General features: G+C 43.2%; 1 protein-coding gene across 1 annotated transcript in view; it reads right to left on the bottom strand.

The window, feature by feature from the left end:
• pcdh1a (protocadherin 1a) overlaps window positions 1-20,598 on the bottom strand; it is a 142,388-nt gene that overhangs the window by 14,027 nt on the left and 107,763 nt on the right. Inside the window, exon 5 of the mRNA XM_069671693.1 lies at window positions 13,356-13,575. Coding sequence (XP_069527794.1) covers window positions 13,356-13,575 — 220 coding nt within the window. The remainder of the gene's footprint in view (window positions 1-13,355; window positions 13,576-20,598) is intronic.

The raw sequence follows: 20,598 nt of genomic DNA, 5'->3' as shown, positions 1-20,598 counted from the left end.
CAATAAGAAAATTTAAGCCTTCCTCACATGTGATCTGCAGCTCTAATTATTTAAGAAGAAATTATTCTCCTCCGAGGATTTTCCCCTGGAGTTAACTCCCATGCAGCACTTTCATGCTCACCATCTTTCACCCATTGATCTTATTGACATGTAAAACGGATGTCTTCCATGATCCATTTGTTGTTTTTCCTCCCCTTTCGATCACGATGTTATCTCTCTGCTAAGTCTGCCTTTGATCTCCTCTGTCTGCGGCGTGAGACGTGGTTAACTTGGGAGAGCTAACATTAGCTGCTAATTAGCAAAACCTGCGTAGTGTGTCTAGAAATGAAAAGCACAGCTTTTCTCTGTGGTGATATATTCTCAATACCAACATTACATAGTCAAAGCATAGACTTAGCCAGTGGACGTCACCCATTGGTTTGTCAACTGCTGTTCTGAAGCTGCGAGGTTGACATTTTGGTCACTGCCATGTTGTTCTGTCAGAGCCAGCAGTAACTACGTTTGGGTATTTGGGTTGGCAAATACCAAGTTATCAAAGCTGTACAGTCTAATTCATTGGGTCGCAAATGAGCTAGTTAACTACTGTGTGTTCCTGAAAGACTGTGACTCTATTTGTGGTGGTAGCTAGAGCTGTCCCGTTAACTACCCGTGGTGGAACATTAACGCCCCCTTGCGGTTCAGCGGTTAACTGCCGCCCCAGCCTGCTGCCGGAGTATGTATTGTTCATTTAACGACAGCGCGCCCAACAGACATCATCAACATATTGAACGCAGCATGAGCGGTGGAAAAGCGAGTTTATTAACCACTACTAAGTTCATATCCTAAATTATTGAAATTAAATATGTGTTGTTGTTGTAGCGCTCTGATAGCTCTGGTTTGTTTTGCTGATTACTGTGATTTTTAAGACATCTTAGATGTTCATAATGTGTCATTCTGTATGGGAAAGATGAGGTGCTTCCCAGGGACGCATTCATGGTGAGTTTACTGCGTTCAGTTAGATGTTAATGCAGCAGAGACGCAGGACGTGTACCTAGCAACATCACTGAGTCTATGCGGTATTGCGGTCATGCCGTTACCCTGACAGCCCTCGTAGTAGCTGACAAGAGTTGATTGTTTTTGAGACTAGCAAAGCTAAGAGAGCAAGTGCACCTCATCAAACTTGCCCCTTGCCGAGTGGTTGAACTACACGTACTACTTCAAATAACCTGCCTTCTTATTGCTTTGTTGTCTTCTCTGCAGGAAAAAGGCAACAGCATCCTGACTCCGTTTCACAGGCAACTACAAGTAAATCAATGTATCGCAAATGATAAAGTAGCTCAAAAGCGAGGTATGGCAGCACAGAAACAGATAGCTGCTAATTTGTGTTCACAAATAACTAATATAGTACAAGATTTTCAGCCCCTGTAATCACTGGAGCACAGACTTCTTGTGCAGTTTGTCTGTACAGTACGCCACACTGTGAGCCATATGCCCAATATTTGCATGAAAAATCATTTTAATATGGGGCCACTTGAGAAACTGCAGTTTTTGGCTTAGGTTTAGGTTCCTGCCAGAGCACTATGTACTCTGGTTTCATTCCAGGCAGAGCACATTCAGAGAGATAACCGTGATCACCGTTAATACTAGCAGATTTAAATAATACAGCCACATGAGAAACATCATTTTAAAGCCAAGTATGGACAAACACCAACATAATCTCACAGAATCCGATCTTCAGATTCACATAAGCGGCCCATGCAGCGGCTAAATATCGGCCCTGGAGAGGCAGAGCTTTATTTGACTGTTTATTGCAGATAGAGCTGCTGCATGACTGACAATTCGCCGGAAAAGTCAGCATACTAACGCAGTCAGATGGAAAGCTCTGTTCCCACAATTCTCTGAACAATACAGCTAGGAGCAGGACAATTCAAATTTGTGACGTGATGAAATATGAAAATTGGCTTTTGTGTAGCAGAGAGGCAAACGGCGAAAGAGCAGCAGCAGCAGTCTCCCAGCGCCGCTCTTCCCGTCTATACCCTGCGCCAGACGAGAGCTTTCCCGATAAGGCTTTGATTAAGGGAAATATCACATAGAATCAAGAACATGATTGAATATATAATCATTAAAGGAAACTGCAAATTTCAGTCGTTAAATATGGACTTTAAGGAAGCGCAATACACAGAAGGCAGCAGGGGGTCATCATGTCGGTTTTTTGAGGCCAGCGTGATTCCACGCTCCCCTGTTGTTCCTTGCTGATCCATCGCACTCAGCTGCTTGCATTTGATTGACTTTTATAAGCTTTGGCTGGGCGAAGAAGGGTCATGTCTTTTGATGTTGTCGAAACCCTCCAACGGAAAAACACAGTTGCCCTTATATTCGCTCAGAAATAAATGTGTTGGGGGGGGGGAGGCAGGAACACTTGGGGATATCTGGGAGTATTTTGGTTAATTGAATGAAGACCGCACCTGCACTTTAGTGCTGTCGTGTGTATTAAAAGGACATTAAAGCAGCAATATAAATGTTTTATCACATTAAAATAAGATAAATGGACAGGACAGCCAGTACATTTGCAGATAATAAAATGAAAATTTAATGACCTGATGGGTAAATTAGGTCACGTATACAGTGCAGCAGTCTGGCTCTGTCTGTGACCCTGGCTGTGCTTGACTGTATCTTCATGTTTGGCTGAAGCTGGGGGACTTTTATAATGATATTTCCAACCATTTTTGGAAATATTCCCTATGCTTTTGAATCATATGAATATTGCTTGGCGCTATCAAGTGCCAGGGAGCCATAGCAATTACAACAATAAAGCTGGAAAGCTGTAAGTGAGGGAAAAAAAACATACAGCAAATGCCCAACAAGAGTAAACATCGCTGCCGCTTTTTTTTTTTTTTTATATTAAAGTGGCTGCACTCACCATCTGCTTTTTCAGTGCCTGTGAGAGCTGTGTGTTTGATGGGTACCTCATCTCCAGGCTAGATACTGTTTCAAAGCAGACAGGTCATCAAAATGAGTGACAAGTGTTGAGGGCTTACAACATGACCATCTGAGAGGGAAACCCAACGGGAAAATGACAAAAACACACGTATAATTGCTTTAAGTGAAGCGGTCCTCTGGTGGTGACGGAGGAATTACATGAAGGATTTTGTGTTTGTGATAGCTCTGCTGTTTGGAAGCAGCAGAACTATAGTTTTACTAGTGCGCTCCAAATTAGAGCAGAGATCCAGCAGAAAAGCACGGTGGAAACCAGCTACCTCATCATGCAAAATTCTGTCAGAATTACTCGGCTTTTGGCTCGGGAACAAGGACTCCTTTGAGGTATCTTCAGCCAAAAAGTAAGTTTTAAAACTAGTCTTGAAAGCCAGAAATGTCTAGCAATGGTGAAGTTGTCACTGAGATCTGGCATTGATTAAAGAGCCTGTCAAAACCCTGCAAAAACAGTTTGAATGATTTTTCATACAAGGGTAGCAAAGTGTTAGTTGTGTCACCTTAAATGCATAACGCTGTAACAAACGTGGCCACGAGGTTAAGCAAGACTGATTCAAGTCATTTCTATTTAGCTTAAGGCATGCGGAATATTGACCGCATAATGTACCATGTTAACACAAAACTGCAAATTAAGAATTGATCCTGTCACTTGGAGGATATTTCCATTTGTCAAAAAAAAGCCGTACTGCAGCTTTTCTATGTCTGTGCAGAGAGAGCATTTTCAGTCTCACTGGATGTAGTCCTCATTGAGCTTGTAAGGTCCTTGAACTGCAGAGAATTGTGAGATATCCTCAACTGACTGCGAGGAAGCCTTAAAGCGAGAGCAGCTCCATTCCTCTGTAACTCCGAGAAAATAAGGAAATGCATGTCAGACCTATACAGTACAATTCTTTTCCCTCAAGTGCCATCCATCATTGAAGGGCAGAACACTAGTTAGAGGGAGGTTCAGCAGCCCTCCGTCCCCCATCACACTATGATGGAGAGATGACCCCCGGGGGCCTTTCTCTGATGCCGACTTGAGCTGCCGGACCAACTGAGGTTGGAGTGGATCTGGCCCCTAGCCAGCATCCCCTCTTCCGACGTAGAGCGCGCTACGAATCCCATCTGAGGTGAGACTGGGTAAGACCCTCCGAGAGCACCAGAGCTGTACCGCCATATTCTATTTCTGCCTCCTTAATTATCCTTAAAGTTTCATCTCAAGAGTCCCATGGACCTGCCAGTGGACACTCCGGAGCGTTTCGTATAGCCACAAGCTACACAAGGCTAATTAAGAAATCTTTCTCCATGTGTCTTTATAATCTTGTTCTTTCAAGACCGCGTTCACACACACATCACCACCTCCAAACCTGCTGCTTCAGCATGCTGTTGCCCAGACTCACTGGCGTGGGTAAGAGCAGGCGGCATGGTATCCAATTTTTGCCTAAGTAGAGAGAGCCATCCACTTCTGTTAGAGTAATACACGAGCACATCTAAAGCTTAGGGACACTGGCTTAGGCATTAAGGGTCACTCATTCATTTTACAAGCTTAGTGCTAAAACCGGACATTTTTCAGCGGCAGCGCAGCGTTAAAAGCACTATTTATGGATCTTAATGTGCGCTTATATGCATGTACTTTTCTTTCTACGCATAATTCAAAACACTCATGTGAATTTTCATCCATGCTATATACATGTAGATGGGAGCTGAGTAGCTTGTGTAGATCTCAATTAAAATGAAGAGAGCACTGGGAGTCTGTCCCGGGAAAATGTTCCAGGAATCTTCTGCTAAATCACTTAGGATTTTTGCTTTCCTCGTTCCCATCATTTAAATCACATTTTCTGTCCGTTCCGGTATTTTCCTGACAGACTACAAGCTGTAAGAACAACAGCGCAAACATGTTCAAGGTCTGGCAAATACATGCTATTATCAGTGATGTTACCAAAGTCTTCCAGTCAGCTGGACACAATGATGAAACTACAGAGAAATCACTTTTCTGTGCAGCAGAAGGTGGAATGAAATTGAATGCAAGGGGGTAGATTTATTGGGATAATGGGACTTCTATTCTCGTACCGTCTAGATTTCACATGAGGCTGCAATCTCTGACACACAATAATATGTCAGTTCACTGGAAAAGAAAATAAGCCAATTCTATACTTTACAGCAGTTAATGGCCTGAGCTGTGATAGCATGTCCTTTCTCTGGCCCTGTTCAAAGGTCTGGCCTGTCTGCAGTCATTTGACGAGCGCTGTAATGTGTGTGTAGATCTCATTGTTAGAGGTCACATAAGCGAAAGCACATTTTGGGATTCAAATTGGGCGAGGGGAAATCTAGACGTATTCAAAGCGGTGGCGTCTTGACACATCATCAGTTCCATTTTGGATTCAGCTGCATTGTCCCATAAAATCATCTGTAAAAGGGCTGCAGTTAACCATTGTCAGCGGTGTCAAAGCATAATCCAGGTTAGAGAGTTTAATTCTGCTCCAGTTAGTTACTCTCTCTTCCAGTGACCTATTTGCACCGAAGCAAAATTACAAACAATTGGGGGGTAACAAACAGCAGCAGCTGATGTGTGCAGAGCATAATGCATGTGCAAGAATGAGCTCGGGATTATAAGCGCATTACTCATGACAAGTTGCCCCGGGGGACCACTTGTAAGGACATTTTTCCGCAGAAGCTTCCACAAAACTGCCAGTCCCGTGACCTGTCTCTTCTCGGGTGGTGGCAGTTCCAGCAGTGGTGGGCATAGGCCACTGCGCTGGTACAGGCCGGCATGGTCTTAGCGCACTCAATGATACTAACAGGCAGGGCCTCTGACAAGCTACTGCAAGGGTAGAGAATTCAAACCCTGGTAATCAGGATGTGAACCAGCAGTTATGGAAGGTTTGGAGAAACAGCCCAGTAACTTGGGTCAGATCTCTGTTGTACTGTGCTAAGCATTGACTTACATCCAATTTAATGTCATCCATGCAAAACAGAGGAAACGTACATAACAAGGGCTGACAGACAAGAGGCAGCGTGGGTCAAACTACATTGTTACTAGCAAGGGTATAGTTCAACAGCTATTAAGAACGGTTGGAACATCAAGCTTTCCATTTAGGCATTAAAATGTAGAATACGCTCTACAACATAGTCCTCAAGCTAGAGTTAATTTAAAGTAATAATCTCAAAGATTTTCGTTTAAATAAATGTTAAGTCACCATCTATCGCCGAATGAGGTAACACAATGGTGATTGAGCCTATGGCCCGCTGATGAAAGCCTTTGGATTTGCAGTATTCCGGACAGGGTGTCAAGTGCGACTTTTGCGGAAAAAAATCACAAGTGGTGCCCAGTTAGTGACGCGTTTTCCATCAGCCAGCAGTGGTTGGTCTGCCAGAGAGGGTAGGCGGAGCTAAGCGGCTGCTTTTCCGTCTCTGCTTTGTCTCTGCAAGTGTTGCGAGTAAACGGTAATCTACTATGGCTGAACAAACAAAGAAACAAATTCAACGCTCAGATGAAGGCAAACAGTCTAAAAAGGAAAGCGACCGTCTGAGCCAAACGTGGACGTCACACATGCAACACTGTCTGGATATCTAGGACGTGTGCTCCCACTATTACCGTTTATCGCCATAGATGCCGCCAAAGAGAACAAAACTCAGATCTTCAAGATTACAACTTAAACTAAAAAAATCGGAAGGTCGGAGGTTCGATCCCCAGCTCCCTCAGGCTACATGTCGAAGTGTCCTTGGGCAAGACACTGAACCCCAAAATTGCTTGGGAATGCAACGGGTGTGAATGTGATATCTAATTGGCGGTTGGGCACTTTACGTAGCAGCCTCTGCCATCAGTTCATTTACCATTTACCATTTAACTACGGCTTGTTTGAAACAAAATACAAAAACAGAAACTATTGCATATTCCCCCAAGCCCCGCTTGGTACAGTCCACATTACCAACACCTGGTGGAGCATGGGGCATTCATGTGCGCACGTTCATTAGAGCACAATCCTAAACAAGATGTGGACCTCGAAGCAATGATTAGAAATCAAAGCAAACAAGAAAACTAAACTTGAAAGACATGTATTAATCAGATAAACTGAATCCTAATGTTAGCTAATAAACACATAAAGCAAAACCATGAGCAGATATTCAGTCTCACTGGTGAGGGAGTGTGGGGCGCTTCCTCACAGGCTCAATGAATCCGTCAGAGGAAACACCCCTGTATCAGCACTCTATATTGGCTCCCAGGCAGGGGCCAAAGCTGGCACTCATATGACAAACAAGCAACATTGGGCTGACGTTCTGCTTCTCTGTCTGCCTCCACATCTTTCTTGGTTTGAAATCTTCCTCCTGCTTTGTACGACACAAACCAGGGAACCATTTGCAGGAATGGCTACAGCACCGCTACCCTGTATGATACTGATATGGCAAGCTGTAAAAGCAGAGTAAAATCCCTGACGGCAGTTCAAAAAGAACAAATATACAACGCTACATGCATCATCTGAGAGATCTAAGGCAGGAAAATCAGACAGCATCACTAAAGAACCTCATTATCATGCAAATGTCATTTTATTCCATTTTATCTCACCCGTCTCAATAGCCCATATGGCAGCGAGTCCGCACAGAGGAAGACACGGGGAGACCTCACGCTGGGCAAGCGGCCACAGCAAAATTCCTCCATCTGTGATCAGTTCAGTTTGTGTGTGTGTGCGTGCATACCTGTCTGTAATCCACCTGTGTCCTATCAGTGCTAACCCTCGTATTACAGCCAAGATGCCTAACCAGTGATCCGCAGAAGAGTGATTATTTTCCGGGTTGGACTGGACGTGACGAGATGGATGGTCAAACTTTTGTCCCCAAAAATAGCGAAGAGGTCTATCAAAGGTCCTGGATGACTCATGCTCAGGGTTTTTTGGACAACAGAAAGTTACGCAATTTATATTCTGTATTATGTGACTCCAGGTGGGTGTCGTCGCTAAAATTATACTCTGTCGTCAGCAGATTTCTTTGGTATGGAACTTGGAAAGAATTGAGCTATTTTGAGACACGAAATCAAACCAAGTCAGCTTAGGGATTCAAGATAATTAAAGCTTACTGATGTCTTCTTGAGTAAATTATTTTCCATACAATAGTTTTCAATTATTTCACAGTCTTTGATGCCACTTCTTTGATGTGTAGAGCAGCAATGGCAAGGATTCATCGATCAAAAGAAAATTATTTACCAGTGACATTGACAATCGAGGAATCCTTCCGAACTGACAAAAGAAGCAATTTGAAGACGTCACTGTAGGCTCCGGGATACTGTGATTAATATCTATCTAATGAATAAAATCTAATATCTATAACTGTCTGACATTCTATAGACTAAACATCCATCCATCCATCCTCTTCCAATTATCCTGAATTGGGTCGTGGGGGCAGCATGCTAAGCAAGGTAGGCCAGACGTCCCTCTCCCTAGCAACATTTTCCAGCTCCTCCTGGGGGATCCCGAAGAGTTCCCAGGCCAGGTGGGATATATAATCCCTCCAATGGGCTCTGGGTCCAACCGGGGGTCTCCTCCCAGTTGGACATGCCCGGAAAACCTCCAAAGGGAGGCGCCCAGGAGGCATCCTAACCAGATGCCCGAGCCACCTCAACTGGCTCCTTTAGATGCGAAGGAGTCGCAGCTCTACTTCAAGCTCCCTCTGAATGTCTGAGCTCCTTACCCTATCTCTAAGGCTGAGCCAAACCACCCTGTGGAGGAAACTCATTTCGACCGCTTGTATCCACAACCTCATTCTTTCAGTCACCACCAAGAGCTCATGACTATAGGTGAGGGTTGGAACGTAGATCGACTGGTAAATTGAGAGCTTGACCTTACGGGTCAGCTCCTTCTTCACCACGACGGTCCGGTACAATTCCATTCCAACCCGTCGGTCAATCTCACGATCCATTTTAACCCTCACTCGTGAACAAGACCCCGAGATACTTGACCTCCTTCGCTTGGGGCAGTACCTCTCTTCCCACTGGAAGGGAGCAATCCACAGTTTTTTCGGCAGAGAACCATGGCCTCAGACTTGTAGGTGCTGACTCTCATCCGGACATTTTATAGACCAAACAGTTTATTGTAAAAACATTAAACGACAGATTAACCAATGCCAAAAAATTATCCAAAACGTAATCCAAAAGGCAACTGGGCTTGTGTAAATTATTCTGAACTGAAGAAGCCTTGTGGATGAGAGGTGAAATGTCTTCAGAAACTTTAACCAAGTCCAGTTTCCTTTTGGATTAAACTTTGAATCACCGTGACCTGGATGACTGAGAACTTTCACAGACAAACGGGGCGACGCCTGCGAGCTAGTTCAGGCAGACAACTCGAGCTGCACTGATTTAATAATTGATACGCACCACTTCCACACTCACCTGACAACACTCCCACAAAATTGGCGGTCTATTTAAGCTGCAAGCTTTCCGCTCTCTCCCTCTGCTCTGTCATCTCCACCGCTGCCCTGCACCAGTACTGCGCTCTTACTTTCAGCCCCAGCATCCACCACCCATCTCATCTTTCCTCATATTTCTGCATGTAAAATAAATCTGCAAGGAGTGATGAGGTCGGAGCCTAGACGCCAAACACAAGCTATGTTCTGCTGCTGCAATAAACATTTCAAACTAGAACAACATGAGTTGTCTGACTGAACTAAAATCATTGTTCGTTGCAGCCCAGGTGGGTGCTGGGGCAACAAATACAGTCCTAACTGATGGAATGAATGGAGTAACTTTGAGGGAAATAATCAAACCAAGCCAACCTAGGATCCAAAATAATTTACGTCCACTGATATCATCTTCTGTAATTCTGTAATTTAATACAACAGATTACAATTCTCTCACAATATCTGGTACTTGTGTTTAGAGCTGCAACGAGTAAGCGATCGAAATTTTGTTATCAGCCAAGTGTTTTGATAATAAGTGATTATTTCCACCTTTTTTCAAGCAAAAATGTGGAACATTTGCTGGTTAGAGAAAGAATGTGCCCCAATTTTCCACTTTATCTTTTGGTTTTGAGCTGTTGGTTTGACAAAGAAAGCAATCTGAAGGTGTCACTTTGGGCTCTTGGAAATACTGTGGTCATTTTTCACAACTCTTTGAAATTTTATAGACTAAAAGTTTATTGGTTTATTTGAACCATCAGATTAATAAGTAAGGAAAACATCCTCTAGTTGCAGCACTTTCCTGTTATGGGGATTTGAGTACTACTGGATTTTAACAGCAACCCCCAAAATGATTCATTCTGCCTGCAAACCAATGAGTAATAAATTCTGTGAATCACTTCGATTTGACCACTAATCAAAATCAGATCCGCAGTGTCTGAGTAACAGCGGATGGACAGATGGGACACACAGAGACCAGTCCCGGTCTCCCTCTGATTTCACTGTGCAGGACAAATCATGCATCGTGACAGCCACCAGACATACAAGATAAGCAGTTTTCATGCTGTCTGAAGCAATCAATTTAAAGAGAATTAAAGAGCTCAGTGATTATGATGAGAGTCTATTAAAGTAAAATAGCACTGTAATCACAATGATCTAGAGATTTGGGGTGTGATGCAACGCCCTCCGGTCCGAACAAATGCATGCATGCAGGTGCACACGCAGACACCCATGTATGCACGCACATGCATCCGACGGAAAAACATTTCTGATGAGATTAACCAACAGTTGAGCAATGTGCTCGCTACACGCCTGAACATAGGAGTGGAAAAATGCACATGGGAAACTGAAATGGAGTGCACTCTAACAGCCTGAAGACAAGAATTAGAAAGTGGGAGGAGGGAGCAGCTGCTCAGGCATAGGGGGGAAAAAAGGAAGTAGAAATTAATTGCTGCAGATCAGGCAGCATTCATGACATATATCAGGAAATGTATTAATGTAGTTGGAATCTACTCTTAATTCCAGAGGCGAGAACCATCAGGGAATATGTCGACTTTAGTGAACCAGAAATGGTTACACACCACACACACTCCACTCCAATAAAGCAAGGTTACTTCAGTCTGCAATAATCTTCAAACGACAGCAGAAATAGAACATTTAACATGAGATTCACCTACTTATATCATTTACATGATAACTAATCTTGTATAATCTGCTGATAGGCAATCACATTCTGAGTATCAGCACGTCTTGAATAAGGAGGCTGCATTCTGGGTCAGGCGCGAGAAGTTGAACTTCTTCCAGTCAAATATAGAAAAAAGGTCTCACTCTGACATCATTTCCACAAACTCCAAATCCAAAAGTGATTCTAAAATGGATGAACAGCCTCCCTCTCCACCGCAGTCCACTGACACTCACTCAAAATGTAGATTTTTTTCACAGTCAAAGTTCAACTTGTACAAGAAAACACATCCATGTCGATATTTCGGGGGCCCAGTGATGCAAAGGCTGACAGTCTGGGGTTCATATACCGCCTTTTATCCAACTTAAATGGAGTGACACATCATGCTCACCTCCCAATTTTTTGCCTGTCAGTCATCTCTCCTGCAACGAATAAAGCGCCGCACCAGTACAACCTGTCACTCTGTCACTCAAACGCGGGAAAAAAAAGACTTCACGTCACTATTCAGGTGGAGCTGGGGAGGAATTCCTCCGTCTCGTTTGATTTTTCTGTCTGATCCTTCATTTTCTGTGGGCTCTTTGTTATCTCCCTGAAGGGGGGAATCACATTTTAATTAGGTCTATCCTTGGTTAGCGGTTCATCTTTCGCATCTCCCTGTCCTCTGTGCTCATCCTATGGGCTTTGCTTCCGCTCTCGGTCCCCGCTCCCTGTCACAATCTAACATCTCCCCCATCTTGTGCCATCTTTTCATTCTTTAACCGCTCCATCTCCACTCACAATCTTGCTCTCCTGCTGCTGACAACAAAGAGCGCCCTGCCTGACAAAACCTGTTTGCTGCAGATGGCAAAAACACAATCAAGAATCACAGGAATAGAAGCGAAAGAGGAAGAAAAAATGCATACATAACACATGCTAAGTGCAAAGAGCAAACGGAAATACTCGGCTCTCCGCTCGTGGGCTATAAACAGCTCGCCTGCATATGAGGTGACTAAATCTGTCTATTAAAGGGGATGTTTAGCAATCTCTGACCTCTTTAAGGCCAGAGGGAGCTGCAATATTGGCAGCACTCCTTCTCTCCTGCACACACAAATCCTTGAATTATGATGTGACTGACATACAGAAAGAACAATGGGCATTTCTAATAAAGATAGCGAATACATTTGCCTCGGAAAAAGCAATGCATCCCTGCGCAAAACGCCACACTAATAATAGAACTTTGTCATGTGCTGTTTTCGTGTTCCGATGACACATTTTAGCCTTTGATCCTGCAAAGTCGCACTCGCCTATAAAGGCAGCTATAAAGCTCTCTTCATGTGTTGTGTGCAGACACATCAGCGTCTTGCTCACTGGCAGAGGAAGCGTCAATGCTGATCAACAACTCTCTCATTTCCTTCCCAATACATGCTCAATTGAACACAGGGGTCAGTAAAAAAGCTTTATTACATACCTGTAAAATCCATGCTTTTGAGATAAATCCATATATTAATACTCAAAACTAATGCTGTACAAATACGAGTAGAGGGCGAGACGTTCTAGGTGTGCAGCAAACCATCACCGTGTAGAAGAGTCTAATCCAGGGAGCGCTGCAATGCAAAGTACTATAATGACTGGAAATGCACCATGTGAATCACTTATCATAGCGTCTCACAAGACAGGTAATGGATTATGTTTGGCAGCTTAAAGCAGCAAATTTATTATTATGATACAGTTTGCAGAACAGCAGCAACAGCTTCGGCTGTAGCTTATTTTTTTTAATAAGGACCTATGCTGAGACCAGTGCTCAGCCTGTGGATTGATTGCTGCGCCCTGGAAATTACAGCTCCTGCAAACCTAAGCTGCAGTGCAACGTGCGGTCAAACTAGCAGCGAGGAAACGGTTGGAGTAAACACAGTGTTTTCTGCACACATGTCATGGTTCAGATTTATTTAGAGGGCAAAAGCTCCATTAGTTGGGCTTTTTAATTAGCACACTTGTGAGAGAGGGTCATTAAGGATGTCTGACAGAGGGCCTGCTGATGAGGAGGATGGAGACACTGCTAACTCTGGCCCTGGATACCACACACACACACACGCACAAACATAAACACACACACACACACACAAGCACAGATCTGCTTAAAAACCAATAACATCTCAAGCAGTCATCGCCCAACACAGCAAGTCAACGTCACGGGTGCCACAACATCTCCACTCTGTAATGGGCACAGTGCACAAACAAATCTCCCACGACACACACACACACACGCACACACACACACACGCACAGATCCTATTAGAGAAATTTACATTCAAATACATATTCATAGAGACCACAACACAACAGAGCAGGATTGTCATCGTACCGTTTTCAGGGTGCTCGGTCTCTCCGATGCTGCCATCTGGAGTGGTCCTCTCATAGTGGTCCTCGGGCAGGGTCAGGGGTCCGATGCGAGGGCCAGACGATGACTTGCTGCTGGGAGTCTCCGATTCCTCCAAGCCGCTGTCATAGTAGCTGTGCTGAGAGGCGTCCTGCAGGTCCTGCACCGGGTTGGTGGTGGAAAAGGTCACCCGTCGATGGGGATGCTGAAAAACAGAGAGATATATCTTAAACACGAGGAAAAGAGGTTTGTTTGATGCTTCCATGGAGACAGCAAACAGATCATAGGGCAACGGCTGCTGGGTAAACTCTTCATTTTAAGATCGCCATCTGAATTCTGCCGGCCCGATAAAGTTCACTCTTCAAAAGTCAGAAAATAGTATTAAATATTAAACTCTCTTTAATATTAAAGAGTCTTTCGCACTATTATCATACTGAGACTTATATAAGGTAGGGATATATGAAGAGAGGGAGGTTATGGACTTCCAATAATGAGAGTGTGCAAATTAGCAGCAGCAGGGAAGCAATACACATATCCCATAATACAGCGCTAAATATGGGGCGTGTGTTTAAATATGCTGTATGATTGTGTCCTGTATATGCAAGGAAACATTCAAATGTGTTTGTTTGCAGCACATAATGAGTAAGCAACGTGCTCTATGTGAAATAATGATGTTTCTACAATGCCACATTTTTTTATGAAAGTATCATGGCACATTGAGGCTGTATCCAATGTAAGAAACCTGTAACCCTCATGTATGCAGATGTAAAAGCAGGTGCAGATCCAGTCCAGAGAATAAAAGAAGTTATTGGTTTTCAATGTTATCACGAGTTCCAGACGGAGCTGGTGTTCAATATGTGCAGAGAGAATAACAATGCGAGAGCCATGAGCATTATTGTCGATTGTTTTCACAATAACATGAAGAACATTTACTCAGACAGAAGTACAGTATGTACAGACAGTATATGAAGACATGTTATGTAAGGAGACAATGTCTTTACATTTGCACGGACGCAGAAGCAAACTCGTGTCATTCGGCCTCACAGACACTCAGAGTGTGAAAAGTAATATTATTAGTCAGACAAAAGTTTCATTTTCCAAATCTGCCGCTGCCAAATTAATTCTGATGACAATGATTGGTACACTAATCAGTCGCCCCAGTGAGCGTCTTCCTATCTCCATATTTTAATATTTCCCTTTTCCACTGCTTTTGATGTTTAACCGAGTGGAAAGCCAGGCAATATTTCTGCAGTTTAACTAAAGAGGAGTCCCAAGAAGATCTGAGCTTCGGAAATTATAGTTTGTGACAGTGACTGTTTGGCCAGTGTTAGACTCAATGATTAGATCTGCTTTCGCTGGTATATACTGATGAGAACTGATGAAAGACTGAACGAATGAAAATAGTGATGAAATCCTGAATTTGATAGCTTGAAGTGCAGCCGAGCTGCACGTGATAAATCATTCAAGATCACACCCCTTATCAAATTGAATGGCTTGTAAATACAGTTAGAAGACCATTAAATTTCCTCTTCCAAAGATCGGTTTACTAATGGCTACTTACCACCGATCCACAACAGAAAGATGACTCCTTACAGTGCACATGCAATCGCACTATACCCCTCTTCCCCCCTCCTCCCTGCCCCCACACATGAGCACCTCTCGTAAAAGTCAGGAAAGCACTGATACAGCAGAACAGGGCTGCCTGTGCTGCACGAGTCAGCCCAGATCAATACCACGGTCCTGTGCTTTCTACCATTCGACCACTTTTCTGGCAAACAAATCCATGCTAGAAATCATTCGAACCATCAGCCTTTCAGCGCGCACACACCACATACGGAGGCATGCTTTTAGAGCTCAGGTAAGTGCTATCAACACTGTGTTCTCAGTGCCGTCAGTGGGCTTCAAAATGTTTCCAGAAACCTGTTTATCCCCCCACCCGTCTTTTCAACACTACTTTTCTCACAGCACCGAGACATCTCTCGGTCTTTCATCTAAATAATGATTATTTGAGATGTGGGGTGCATCATGTTCTTTACTTCCAGCAGTGATGTAACATAACAACATCAATAAATCATACATGGTATGCAGCGAGGATGCTTTCTTGGTAATGCGTAACGTTTAATGAGACTTACGCTGAAATGGAAGATGGTGGAAACACAACAAAACAAAGGCTTCTTATTTGCGGTAATGATTTGTGTGCATGCTGCAGAAATGAGAACAAGAGTGCAATGAGAGGTTTGGGGGCATAAAAAAAAAATCAACATTTGTATACACTCATTTTGAAGTGTAAAAACGTGCCTATATGCTGTGTTTTGAGCTGGAGATACGCAGCAAGAGCACACTGTTTATCATTACTCACGAAGCTTATAAATGACTTTGATTGCTGCAAATGAGATTATGAAAGTAATAAAGTGCAAAGTGCGAAAATAAACACATACTAAACAGGAAGTCTCGCTAGAGATCTCCTTCATCATCCGCCAGACACAAGCGAAATATTCTGCTCTTGTTTGAGTGATATTTCAATGTCACACCGACCAGACAAATTATATATCTCAGTGCTGCATTCTCACAATATGATGGGCGGCCGAAGACTATTCAAATGTGAGGGGGCATTTAGCAGTTTAAATATGGATTCTTGCTTAAACTCCTCCTTAAGGCATCACTCCAGAGAGTCAGCATGTTTCCTGGGTATGATAACTAGCTACGGCTGCAAAGATGGGAAATAGATTCTCCTTTTTAGTCAGAGCACAAATCCTTTGCCAGGCCTTGGGGGCTGCAGGGGATGCAGCAAGACGGAAGGATGGGAAGAAGGGGAGGCTGAGCAGGAGTGGGGAGTTGGTCAGGCAGACACGGACGGCGCTTTGGCTGGAGGGGACAAGCAGAAGGATTAGATTCTGGGAGACTGGAGGCGGGAGAGCGGGGATTGTTTGGGCATTGTGGTACGAGTAAGAAGCTATGGGGCTGAGAATGAAAAGAGGGGACATTTATGATGACATCCGAATTCATAACCCCCATTTAGATTGGACTTCAATGGCCTCATTTATACGCATAATATTACAATCCCAAGATGGAAATGATACAGCAGGATTCTGCCCTTTACAAGGGGGACTAAGACACATTCTAAGAAGTAATAAACAGCAATCATCCACTGCCTACCTGGACTCCTGGAGCTCTCTGGAGCACCTTTTTTTTTCTGTCGGACTGCTTGAAATATACAACCTACTGCCTCAGAATAACTTTACAGAACATATGGTAACAGCTGAATATTTCCATTGATACACTGATGTGCCAAAAAGCCAGAAAGAACGCTGCCAGTTGGACAAAAATATAGTTATTTCCTCGATTTGTAACAACATGCATGATTTTTCTTTACACATGGAAAACCAGCTGCCCTCCACTGCAGTTAGTTAATAAAACACCAAAAACATTTTCTATGTCCCCGTTATTTCTTCAAGCTGTTGAATGGCACAGATCTCATGTTTATCTGCATCCAAACCAACCCCATCACCTACGAGCACAGATTGTGCAGCTTTACTGCCTCAGATATAATGCATTAGAAAAAAATAAGCAGCACACTGTACTCCTACACTGAATGACAGCCTGTGCCTTTATATCTGCAACCTCACCAGCACATTATACAGTAGAGGTATATCAAAAACATGGCTAAGTATCTGAGCTCTTCAGCTCTGAATGAGCAAACCAGACGCCTCTTATGACTCACATTTATATGAGCTGTTTGCACACCATCACCTTGATACAACTCTTCTTGGAACTGGAGTCCACAGGAGACGACAGACAAAAGATTATTTGATTCACGGATGAAGGAGAAGATGTCTAAATCTCACGACCATGAAATGTCTTCATAAATATTTCACTTTCTAAAAAAATGTTGGAAACTTACAGAAAGTTTGCTCGACAAAAGCGTGCACTATTTCACTAGGGATCTATATTTCCTTATCTATGTGGACAGTGGAACATGTAACAGACTAAATATTGCCTCTGCTTGGATTGGGAGCCTTTCTGGATTTTGAGATGACACAATGTCGTATTAAAAAAGACTTGTCACAGGAAATAAACAGTCTTTAGGGACTCTCAGGGACAGCAAGGAGAAAAGGTATGCTAAAAGCCTTTTGATGTGCTTGTATTTGAGGTTATGTAAGTTGCGGGTACTCATTGTTAATTAATAGAACTATTGATGTAAAATAAAAACGTCCAAGAGAAAGACATTTGACGTCTTAAGCAATTCATCTTCTCTCTCTCTCATCCTCCAACGGACTTGTACAAGCCGACACAGAATGTAGGTAGACATCCAGCACAGAAGATGAATTATGGAGAGACCACACAGTTATTGGTGAATAAGTAACTTTGATTGTGATTACATATCAGATTTTTAAAGAAGTGGATACTACACTGCATTATAAACTAACTTGGCCAGGGGTGTTTCTAGGTTAGGCATAGGCCCCCTCAGGTGCCACCTTATAAACTATGATTAGCTCTTTCAGAGGCGGGACTTAAGTTCAGACCAACTTCTTTGTCTGAGTTGCATTTGAATGGAGCACATTTTCTGTTGTTGGAACTTTTTAATGTGACTTTTGTAGACATTTTTTTTGTTGTCCTTAAACTGACAATCTTGAAGATTTCAGTTTTGTTCTCTTGGGCGCCCCCTAATGGCGATATATGGTAATTATGGGAGGACACTTCTCAATTTAACCACACGTCCACGGTTGGCTCCGGTTGTAACTCTTGATTTTCCTCGCTGACGGTCGCTTTCCTTTTTAGACTGTTTGCCTTCATCTGAGCGTCGAGTTTGTTTCTTTTTCTTTGGATTTTCACTTATTTTTGAAGTTGTATCTGTAGTCATCGATCTTTAATTTGTTTGTTCAGCCATAGTAGATTACTGACCAGTAGACCAACCACTGCTGGGTGATGGAAAACATGTCACTAACTGGGCGACGCTTCCCAGTTCGTTACACTGCAAATGCAAAGGCTTTCATCGGTGGGCCATCGGCTCAATCATCATTGTGTTACCTCATTTGGCAATAGATTGTGACTTAACAGACATTTTTTAAAATTAAAATCTTTGAGATTATTACATTAAAGAGGGAGTATTATGCTGTTTCACATTTTAAGTCATATTTATATTGTGTCAATGTTGGATGTCCAGACTAAACGTGGGTGAAGTTTCAGATCTGTAGGTAAAAGTATGTTGGAGTAATCCCCAGGCTTCTTAGCTCAGTCTGCAGGCTGCTGTGAACGCCAGGTTTTACACGCTGCGCTTTGTGATGTAAGAAAGCTTGTAGGGGCGGGGTTTCTTAAAGGGACAGAGCTGACTGAGTGGTTTCAGGCAGAGGCTGTATGAGGGCCTGCACAGAGCAGTGTGAGAAAAATGATTTTTTTAAACTGTAAATGATGCTAAGCTACTCCACAGGTATCACAGAGTGAAATATGAAGCTTGAAATTAGCATAACCCCCCCCCTTTAAAGGATAAGACATGGAAGTTTTTTATATTGACACTTTGTTGTGTTGTATTTTAAATTAGAAAACCCTGTGCACAGGAATGTAACAACTGTATGTAACATTAATGTTAGTAGTTAAAGTAGATATGATTATGTGTTGCTAAAATGCTAACTAATTGCGCATACTACACATGCCACCCCTGCATAAGTCTTTGCCCCAGTTGGAAACCTCAGTCGAGGAATGGACACGCCCTTGAACATGGCTTCCACTAACTAAAATGAGTGAAATAGTCTGCAGCAGATAAGGGGAAGAGATGATCTGTGTGATTTAAATCCTGAGCTTTAGGCTTCAGGAAAGCGAAAACTGCTGGTCTGAACTTCAGAGTGCATTTTAGGTCATTTTGAGACTGGCAGCTCATATCAGATTTTTGGCACACAGCGACATCAGAATATATATATATTTCATTTCTCGAATCAGATTTAAACCACATTCATGGGTGGTTTGATATCTGATGCAGAAATTGCCTTTCAAACTGCCCTTTATATCACCTTATAATGTGACACATTGGAGTGACGTCACGTCCTGGGAGCTGTTAGCCCTATTATCCTGGCTGCGACTGCTGCAAAAAAACATACATCAACCACCTCTGTCACTAATGTTGTCTGCCGTGATGGAGGACTTCTGCACCCAGACAAGATATTGCTATGGTGTGAAGAGTGAGAGGATACATCTCCATTATTCACCCAGCCTGCAGCGCGCCGTTTGGTGTCTGTGCTGGAAAAAATGCACCGCCAGTTTGCACAAACGCCGATGTTGTTTCCACAAACGCCGATGTTGTTTCCACAGAAAGTGACGCAGATGGGTTATTGTTAATGGTTATATCTAATCACTCACAAATAACACTCTGGACAGTGCGTCCTAAAGATTGCAGTGGAAATAAAAAATAATGCATTTGCCTGCAGCTTGAATGACGGAATATAAAGGGGATTCCAGGGGCAAATAAGCAACAGGGACAGCATTTTGGTGGCTGTGGAGCATCTCAATTGCATTGCTGATTTGCACCACTGATCCCTGATGGGACAGCGGACCCCACCGCTGTTGTGCTCTCCAATAGCACCGAGTTCCCCGGTCCATTTTGAATGCCCTGGAGCTACCCGACACCACTCTGCCGTCAGGTGCCCTGTCATCCAGCCAAGCCTCAGTGACTGCCAGCGCACAGGGCTGCTGCTACTTATGCAGATGGGAAAGGTTTTCCATCTTCTCTGCCACTTTTTCAGCAGACTTCCAGCAGAGTAGCAGGTGAGCTAGATTTACTGTTTTGAATCTCTGTCCACCGCTTCCAAGTTTGCATCTGTGTTTTGAATGATGTAGATGTGAACATTTGGCGAACAAGCTGGCGGCTGCATTGTCTGTACTTAACTACCTTGTAGAAATAATTCCCTGGTGGGCTGTTTTTCACAGCAAGCAGCGGCTATTAGATGGCGCATATGGTGCGTCTAGCTAGAATATATCGAGTAGTGGCAGCAGGATATAACAGAACATTAACATAATAATAAAGTAAATTAAGGATATATAATATATGGTTCTTCTGCACAAGTACACCCATTTTCTGTGAATTCTAATACATCCTTTAATATGTAACCCACGATTTAAAGCATGACGTAGCATCTAATCTTTGAGGCATTAACCTCCATATTTAAGTGTTTGATGCCCCATTTACACCACTTTGATATCATCTCCATTTATGCTACTCGACTTGCTAGAACACATC

The sequence above is a fragment of the Semicossyphus pulcher genome, unplaced genomic scaffold (genome assembly GCF_022749685.1).
Source record: "Semicossyphus pulcher isolate SPU_LCO1_2020_fin unplaced genomic scaffold, fSemPul1.0.p SCAF_10, whole genome shotgun sequence".
Classification (NCBI taxonomy): domain Eukaryota; kingdom Metazoa; phylum Chordata; class Actinopteri; order Labriformes; family Labridae; genus Semicossyphus; species Semicossyphus pulcher.
The sequence above is the reverse complement of the archived record's forward strand: the minus strand, read 5'-3'. Positions and strand labels throughout refer to the sequence as shown.